The following is a 9,905-nucleotide window of genomic DNA, read 5'->3' as shown; positions in this document are numbered from 1 at the left end:
TTTAAAATTCATTTGTTTAAACTTGATTGTTTTTACAGAGATGAATGGGACAGTGTATAGACAATAACTTAACCCTTATTCATCCAGACATAAATAAATTAAACACCTTTTCTCCCTCTTTCTTTCTCTGTCTCTGCAGCTTTCTCCAAAACAGTAATCCCAATTTGGAGGTGTAGTGGTTGCCATGGTGATGTGTGCAAACGGATAATGGGGCAACTGTTAACCTTTGACTGGTTAAAAGCCCCAAGCTGGGGTGGGGTGGGGGGGGTGTCGCAGGGAAACACACACACACACACACACACACACACACTGGGATGTCAGGGAGAAGGGAAATTCACACTCATTTCCTCCGTGTGGTTTCGGTACAAATCAACAACATCCTGTCCTTTTGTGAATCCTGCCTGCCCTCATGCTGGTTTGCGTTTCAGAGTAGGCGTTATAGCACCCCTCCCCACCCCCCTTCTCCTCGCCTCCCCTCCTCCTCCTTCTCCTCTGTTTTTTTTTTTTTTTTTTTTCTAAAACACCGCCATGGAAGCCGTAGTCATACCTTACATTGTAGCAGAGGAAGGAAGGGCACGTCCTTGTTGGCAATAAACCGCTTTAGATAGAACAGGAAGGGTATTATTTATCCTAATCGAGCTGAGGCATGTGATCTGAAAGATTCTCTGACATCTTGATAGCCCAGAGAATACACTGATTATAATGAAAAAATAAGCCTCAGACTTCCACTGTCTTTCATTTATTGAACCCGCTGGTATCGTATCCTTTCAGATTCGTGGCTTTAGCTGGGGTGTTTTGTTTTCTAGAAAACAGGCCATGACTGCCTCTTCATGTTTTTCATTAGACACTTTGGCACCAATTCATCAGAATCAGAAGAATACTGGTGAAAAAAAATAATTAATTAATTGCAGATTTAGCCCACTCACATCTCGCTCGCTCTCTCATCTATTACACAATACCATAATCACGTCTCTTTTAGCAGGAAGCGCGAGCTGCATAGATAAATAAATTAACGGGCTAAAATAAAGCGAGAGTGGCACCACAGCCGATGAGCCGACTCTTTATGTAAATCAGACCTGACATTGCCCTTGTGACCAATAAAAGCCCCCACCTCTTCATTCCCTCAACCCCCACCCACCCCCCATCTCTCTCTCGCTCTTTCTCTCACACACACGTCTCATTCGCCATTCCTTCCCATTCATAAAAATCTCGGCATCGCGCCTGCGCAATGCCATTCTGAGTCCTCCCCATTCATAAAAATGTAACCTCCGCATTTCAGCCCTCCCGAGTCGCTCTGCCCTCCCATTCACAAAAAAAAGGGGGGGGGGGGGGGCGAGGCATCTGCGCAGTGCCGTCCCTTTCCTTTCCTCTACCCTCCCATTCATAAAAACTCACTTCCCTCCCCCTCGGTGGTTGCAACATCATACCCAAAGCTCTGCGTCCACAACCGCAGTCGCCTTTTACGCACCAGCGAGTGGAGATTAGTGCTGGAGGCTCGCTCTCCTTTCGCCCACCTTGCTCATATTATTTCCTAATATCTGGACTTAATCTTTACTCAACAATTTTTTGTTTTTGGAGCTACTCGCTTGCTCGGACTGGACTATATATCCAGCGCGCAAACGTCGTGCGCAACGAAGAGATGAGAATTTTACTCTGAAACCACAGTAAGTGATCTGCTCTTTGCTGTTTTCTCGTCGTTAAAATGTTTGTAACTTGTGTGTGGTGCGCCTGCACGGACCGACAGATCCTCTTAAACCTCTCTTACTGCCTACGCTCAACTGCCCCCTCTCAACACCCCCCCCCCCCCCGAGCCGCTGGATCGCAGGCACGAAAAAACGCTCTTGCAAATTCTATTTTGTAACAAGCTGTTTCCCCCCGACCCCGTGTTTGCACACAAAGTCAATATTTAACCACCCATTTTGTAGCAAAAGCAGGGTTGAGAGCGCAGAGAGAGAGAAGGGAAAACGGTGTCGTGTTTTAAAGTGTAACTTGTTCGAAATGCCGCTTTTTTGACAGCGAATATGGATTTCGACATCTATCGCGACGCCGTTTGTAGCTTCTTTGAAAGCCACTGTCATAATAAAGGCAGCGGAATATGAACATACTTCAATTTCTGTCTAATATATCTCCGTCCTGAAGCCTTTACATGTTTTATCTCGGGCGGTTCGTTTGCGTGTGTCGTTCTCGCTCTGCAGCGACCGCCTGGTTGGCACGCCATGTAGGTTGTGTCAGGTGTTTTTGCTATTAATCCCAAGCACTTTCATCTCATTCCGTTGCACTTCCTCTAAAATGTCAAATTTTGTTTTTTAATCTGATTGTCTTTTAGTTGCCACGAACGATAACATCCAGGTTTACGCATCAAACTACGCACTTAAATGCCGACGATTAAAACTACCCGACAGTCGTCTGTCCGGTACTGGCACACGGTGTACCATTCTCATTATCAAGGTTACACTTTGGTCAATTTACAGATATTAGGACCGAGGTGTTGAATACGTGGTTACAATGCCTATATAAACATGCTATTTGAGTATGCCGAGCGGCCGCCTCCGTTTTTTTATGACTCAGTTCATTCACATATTGAAGGGAGGGACGCACACACGCGCTCGCACACGCACAGTTCCGGCTTGGAGCTCATAATGGTCTAGATTTGACGATCACAAGCCCCTCTGTCGGTGCCAGCAATGTCGCAACAGGTTTCTCAACCACCAGGCTTTAGCGAAATCCGAGGAAAAGGAGAATAACACGAGCTGACGGTCAAGAAAAGCATTGCCGTTGAGTCATTTTGAGATGAAATAGATGACCAATAAGCAGGTTAATATGTGTTGATGAGCCACAACACGACAGCTATGAGGTTCCTAGGAAAATTCACATTGCCTTGAAATAATAGTCAGAAACACCATGCATCCGATCGTCTGAACAAACTGGGTTTCGTTGGGGTATATTTGGCAATGAGGTAACTAAACACCGCAGATATGGGTCAGTTGAAATGTTGCCTGTGCTGCGGCGTTTGTCTTCAATCACCTTTTTGTTTACCGTAAAGTAGGTTAGGTCCTTTGCCTGCTGCCGAGCGCTCATTGATGAAATGGATGAAACCGATTTCATTCAGGCTCATCATGACTGGGACGCATTGATCCATGCTTGCAACGTAGAGTGCAGCCTGCAGCTTTCATTCACAAAAAACTGCAGTTCACATTCATTCCATTCACAAATTCCAAGACTGGTCTGTTACTCTGATTAACTTATATTGAGAGAGAAATTTGCTAACTAAACTACACTAAAATTACATTACTTGGTATTTGTTAATAACTCTCACTTTGCTGTGATCCTATACAAAGAACTCATTTCCTTTGCCTCTTGCATTCGTTTTGTCTTTGTTGAAGTCCCTTTTCAGGCAGCCCTCTCCTCTCTTTGCTCTGCCTTGTTTTGCATCTTTGAGTCTTTTGCATGCAAGCCCTGCTCTCCAGTGCTCCCTGCTCTTTGGAAGGGAGGCGATGAGAGCCCAAGTTCTATTGTTCTAATGTCAAAGTTAGAATGGAGGAGGTTTGAAACCCTGTTGGTATTCAGTCTAAAAATCAAGATCGTTTGGAAACTCTACACTCAGATTACTGCAGAGATCCGGCCTGGAAAAAAGATTTCTATTGAGAGACTGAAATGCTTTGGTTCTTAAGATTTAATCATTGTCTTGAATGAAAGAAACTGTTTGTAATATATGTTAGTTTTACATGCTGTCTGATGTGTTGATCTGAAATTGAGTGATCCCTTTAGCTCTTGGATAGTCACTGTATGATCTATTACAGTCATATAGAAAATTTTCAAACGTGGAGAGTAGTTTTAGTAGCTCAGTCATGAGATGAAGCAGGGTTTAGGTATCAACAGCGGTAATGCAAAAGCAGCAGGAAACATGACCCACCAATATACGTCAGCATATGTTGATGTTTTTCCTCTCACATCATGTCAAGTAAACTGACGGCTTCAACCTCAACCTGCCCTGGTTTGGTTAAAGACAAATTAAGGAAGGCAATGTGTTTATGTACTTGCACTCTGTCCTTTATAGCTACCTTGGCTGTCATTCTTTGGACAGTGTTATTTTTCATTGTCACTACTGTTTAAGATAAGGCCTTTAGAAAACAGAGGGTCAAATGGGTAAAAGTGTGAGAACAGCAGCAGATACAGCAAGTAATAACTGTCTCTTTTGTATCTGTCTTTGCAGTTTTGCTAAATGCTGCTTTAGAGTGAAGACGTGCGAGGCACCAGCCTACACATGGAGTCCAGGGTTCCCCACCACATCCCCGGCGTGTCCTCTTCCCTCATATCCCAGCCCCTGCTGGACAGTCGAGTGCCCTATGGCCGCCTACAGCACCCCCTCACCATCTACCCCATCGATCAGATAAAGTCCTCACATGTGGAGAATGACTACATAGACAGCCCAGCTGTCGTCTCCCAGCAGCCCCCGAGCCAGAAGTCTGTAAACCGAAGAATCACCTGGCTTGGTCAGAATCAGGAGGCCTTCCTGGGGGCAAACCACAACCATCACCACAATCACCAACACCAGCACCACCAGCAGGGCAGGTGCGAGCCTCACCCTCACCAGGACACCACCACCCACCCTTGGATTTCCTTCAGTGGGAGGCCCAGCTCTATCAGCAGCAGCAGCAGCACCTCATCTGACCAGAGGCTGTTGGACCATGCTGCACCCACCCCAACAGTGGACCACAACCCAAACCTGCACCCCCACCAGGGCCCCTTCAACACAGTCACTACTCGAACTCCAGGCTGTTTCACTTCCTCTGAATCTAAGGTCCTCACCTCCTCTTCCTCTGCTTCCTCCTGCTCCTCCTCCTCCAAATCACTGGACCTCAAGTCTGCAAAGGTTCCTGCAGGAGGCGTGTGCTCCACTGGTGGTCAGCAGGGGTTGGTGCTGATCCCTTCCTCCCCGGCCGAGAAGAAGCACCTCCTTCTCTGCGAGCACTGCGGGAAGTGCCGCTGCACGGAGTGTACGCTCCCCAGAACCCTACCCTCTTGCTGGGTCTGCAACCAGGAGTGCCTGTGCTCTGCTCAGAGCCTGGTGGATACAGCCACCTGCATGTGCCTGGTCAAAGGGATCTTCTACCACTGTACTGAGGATGAGGATGACGAGGGTTCCTGCGCCGACAAGCCATGCTCGTGCTCCCAGGCCAACTGCTGCGCGCGCTGGTCCTTCATGGCCGCCCTTTCCCTTGTCCTGCCTTGCCTGGTCTGCTATCTGCCAGCCATGGGCCTGGCCAAACTGGGACAGAAGTGTTACGACAATGTTAGCAGGCCTGGCTGCCGCTGCAAGAACTTGCAGGGTGGCTTGAGTGTCCCTGTGTGTAAAAACGGAGGTGTGGAAGCAAAAGTTGGAAAGCTAGAGAAGCAACAGCAGGCGTCATGATACTGGACCAAATTGGCTGGCAGTAGCCTTGCTAAAAAATGGACAGGTCTACACAGTACTTGCTTGCTCTCTATGGATAGGACAATCCAACACCAACCCCTTAAACTACCCCATTAATCTGCTGGAAGATGACTTATGTAAATCAAAGGTACTTAAATGGCTTTTTGACCTATGTCTGATAGGGTGGTGAACAAAACGGGCCTGATCTGAGAGAGTTGGCTTGAAGGAATAGCTAACGGGCCCTCTGAGATGGTTTTTTGTTGTTGTTTTGTTTTTTTGTTTTGTAAGAGTGACACAAGAAGAAGAGACTAGATTGTGGGACTGGTGTTTGTGGTGTGTGTGAAGATGGCTGAAGACACAAAGTCATTGTACCTCTCTGCTGCTCTGTATCTCTCAGCTAATTTTGTAACGGTAACTAATCAGAAGCTGGTTTGCTGATCCTTGGATAACATAGAAGTTATATGATGATGGAGATAAATATCTGTACAACCCTTACCACCCCCAAAAGCACAGTCCCCAGTCTGAACAAAACAAGTGATTACCTATACTGTGGCTTTATTATAGGCCACTGCAAGAGTGAAACCACCACTTACTCACTCACTCTCTCTGCTATAATGATGATCACCATCTCTTAGTGTCGCCATTTTTCCTCTTATACCTTAAAGATGCTGGCTCGATATTGCTAACATTTTATCTCCAAGTTTTTTATCTCCACAGAGGAGGTGTAAAAACAAAACCTTTAAGACTTTAAAATAATAGTAATTTCCCACAATTCTCACTCTGTATTGTGTGCAGGCAGTTGTACTGCAAGTGAGAGAGATAATCATTTTTAACAGTGTGTTTCCTATTTTTGGGACAGTGAAGCCCAGACATTCTAAACGATTTTGAATGCCATTCACCAATCACCTCGGAGGTAATGCATGTCATGACCTGCATGCTCTAGTGTAATGGTTACCCACCGTGCTAGAAGTCGATGTGTCGTAGAGAAATGTGTTTTTTTTTTAAAGTACACCCAACCTTCTCAGGGACTGTCACAGTAATCCTCTCTAGAACCTGGCCTACAGCATGTTGATTTCTAAACTGCCTAAGAGCCTGGTCTGCTTCCTCTTTGCACAAGACAGCAAAGAAACATTTAGGGGCAAAAAGGCAATAGTGAATAATTTAAAATGAGTAAGCTAAGCGAGACAAACTGGCCAGAAAATCATGTTTTCAGGAGGAGAGGGGATGCAAGTGATAGGGAGTGAAGAGGGGGAGAGAAGGCATAGCAAAGTCGTTGTTGTGTTTGTATCTAGTCAGCCTTTGTCTAAAATCAAACCTGCCACTTGCACAACCTTTTTAGGAAGACGCAAACCCCTTAAAGGACGTACTAAAGCACAGTATTAACCACCTCAGCTATCTCACATTACATTGGCGTGCACTACATTTAGCCCACGACCCCCACCCCTATCCATCCGACCACCACCACCTCTACATACACAGTGTCTTCATTAAATTCTAATCATTATGCTGCATAGCTGTGTTAGTCAGATAGTCTATCTTTTATTCTTAAAGTCTATTTTTGTGGCTTGCATGACATTCTTAGGACTTTGCCAAAGGAAGCTAGCATACAGTAGCATGTTTTTGCTGTCTGAGTGATCACAGTTGTTATGCACTCTTGCCAAATGGGAGTTGACGGCAGTTGGTTCTTAAAGGCATGCTGCCCTTTAATACAGATGGCCTTTTTTTTTTTGGCATAAAGGCATATTGTCTTTGTTGCTCTGTAACACACACCTCTCTTTCATGTTGGACCCTTAACTTTCATTAGGGTGCCAAACTTTGCTCATACCTGTATTTGTCTTGTTGCACAAAGCCGATATCACACAGGAAAAAAAGGAAAGAAAAAAACACACTGTCCTTAGTCTTGAATGTATGAGGCAATATTTTCAAAACCTAGCAATTCAGTCTGAGAGAAAGGTGCCAAAACTGAGAATGTTTGTATGACTGGGCAAAGGCCTGGTAGGTGTAGGTGGGCAGCAAAAATCACAAATGTTTTGACAATATATTTAGTAATAGAGCTATGCAGGTGAAATGTTATTTGCTGTAAATAGTTTCACAACATTTGTGTTCTTTAGAAGAGACTTTTAAATGTCCTTGAAAGATTGCATGGTACATTATAACTACAATTCAGTACAAAATATATAGAGAATATATTAGATATATATTTTGAGGGTAAGATAAAGGTGTTTTGAGGTTGTGAGAGGGAGGGTGGCGAAGAGGAAGGTTTGGGAAGGGGTAACAAAAATGACAGGTCTTTCTATTACTAGCACTTGAATTAGAAAAAGTGTGCCCGGCAATAAAAAAAGAGGAAAAAAACTCCTGCTGTTTATGCTATCCATGGCTCATTAGCAGTCGAGAGGCTAAGCTAATTCCCTGGTTCCTCTCAGAGTCCTAAAGACTGTGGACTCATTGAATCCACACAGGGAACACAATCTACCCCTATCCGGATCAACCCATTTCCTGCTGTTACTGCTCAGTGTCTCAGCTCTCTCCCCTCTTTTTCTTACCCCCCCACCCCCACCCCCCTTCTTCTTCCCTCCTTCCTCTCTGAGAAATTGTCCAACAAACACCCCTGGCCTTGATTGACAAACACAGCTGCTGCGCATAAACTTGTCATACCACAGAGATGGGAGAGAAAGACAAGTCTGTCTCTCTTTCTCTCCCTTTCTCCCCGTTTTTCCTCTTGAGTTGTGTTCAGTGCCATCTTTCTCAACCAGTGGACCTCTTTTTTCGACAGTTGATGCCTTTCTTTCTTTAATTCCTCTGCTCTGTCAGTGCAAGAGAAATGTTTTTCACTTCACGTTAGCTTTACACTTTCACATGTGCTCGCTAGCCTGTTCAAGGTGTGGAATAATCACCAACAACGACAATTCAGTGATTAAAACCTTCTCTTTCTTTTCCTTTGCTACAATGCTGTGATTTTTACACACTCATACCCCTTTGCGTTGCTCATTTACGGGCTCGGATCATGTTTTTAATTATTATTTTCTACCCCAAACAAGAGGAAAAGTCTCATACAGCTGGGTTGATGCTACTCCATTCCTTTATGCCTTTGCAATGTCAATGTTGGGGATTAAGAAACGAGATCTGTGCTTTTGTTTTGTTTAGATATAACAAAAAGAAAAAAAATCTCTCATATAAAAGGTTCCCTTTATAGATATATTTATTTTGAAGTTCTATTTTATATAGTATTTATTTAGATGCCAACTTTTTGTTTGTGAAGAAAGCTTATGTCGAAATGGAATGTACATTGACAATGGAAATATATATTGTTAAATATTCCAGGCTGTTGTGTCATTACTTTTCTGAGTAGTTTTTTATCAAATCACCCACACACATAAACACACATACCATACAGTCTACTTTCAGAATGACCGTGAACGACATCAAGGAAATTAAGTGGGATTTTTGGGGAAAAAACACATATTATGTAAAAATACATAGCTTAATTTATGACCAAATATGCACAAAGGAACATTTTCTATTTTTTAAAGGTCCAACATGCTGAGTGAAACTTTATATCCTGCAGTAATGATGTACATGCCCAGTACATTTTTGGACAGAAAATACATTTTAACCCACTGCTAACTTCTCTGTAGCCACTTAAGTACTTCTTGTGAGTATACTTAAATTACTAAATGCTGATTAATTTAACTATTAATCATTCTATTAAACAACATTTACAGGCTTTAGTTGTTTTACATTAGCACGTCAACTTCCTGAGGTCCCCCCCTTCCTCTGTGTGAATAGATGGCACTCTATAAAACACAGGTCAGGTGGCAAAGGCTAAATAAAGCAGCTTGACCTTAAACCAAGAGAAAATATTATATAAATTACAGAGTATAATTCATAGACTTCCTCTGGACAATGTAACATGAAACATGAATCAGTAAGGTGCTCACATCATTTCAGAGCACATAGTAGAAGGCTGCTGTGGTTGTGTGTGTGTGTTTGACTCACAGGTTAAACTGACTTCCTTCTTGTTTATAGGGGTGGTCTGTTATAATCTGGATGTGTAACATTCCTTTCTCTCCAAAGCACCTCTTTATGAAGCTGGAGCACACACAAAATCTTCCTGTCACACACACACTCACACACACACTGTCGTCACCCCCCACCCCCCAGCCCACCTGTGCTGCTGTTGCCCTGAGGCGTTCTTCCTCCCCTCATGCCCACCCCTTCTCTGCACCTGGGAGAGGAGAGGGTAACGAATGAAGGAGAAAAGGTGAGAGAAGAGAAGAGAAGAGAAGAGAAGAGAAGAGCTGACCTGGCTTTTCCAGCATCACATAAAGAACATGTTTCCACCGCAGAAGCCCTGCAGGCGCTGCTGTGTCTGCACCAACAGGTGAGATCAGAGACCAACCTGCCTGTTTACCTGCCGGTCTGTCAGCACCCACATGGGACAGCATGCACACACACATGCACAGTCACACGTACACACACACACACAGTTAAA

The 9,905-nt window shown here is 44.2% G+C and overlaps 1 protein-coding gene across 1 annotated transcript; it reads left to right on the top strand.

Moving 5' to 3' along the window:
- The first annotated feature begins 1,399 nt into the window (after positions 1 to 1,399).
- On the top strand, positions 1,400 to 8,731 carry spry4 (sprouty homolog 4 (Drosophila)). Its single transcript, XM_018691553.2, has 2 exons — positions 1,400 to 1,664; positions 4,214 to 8,731. Exon 2 carries the CDS (start codon positions 4,265 to 4,267, stop codon positions 5,411 to 5,413), a length of 1,149 nt encoding a protein of 382 aa, XP_018547069.1. The 5' UTR covers positions 1,400 to 1,664; positions 4,214 to 4,264; the 3' UTR covers positions 5,414 to 8,731.
- Positions 8,732 to 9,905: the final 1,174 nt, after the last annotated feature.

The sequence above is a fragment of the Lates calcarifer genome, linkage group LG20, assembly GCF_001640805.2.
Source record: "Lates calcarifer isolate ASB-BC8 linkage group LG20, TLL_Latcal_v3, whole genome shotgun sequence".
Classification (NCBI taxonomy): Eukaryota; Metazoa; Chordata; class Actinopteri; family Centropomidae; genus Lates; species Lates calcarifer.
The sequence above is the reverse complement of the archived record's forward strand: the minus strand, read 5'-3'. Positions and strand labels throughout refer to the sequence as shown.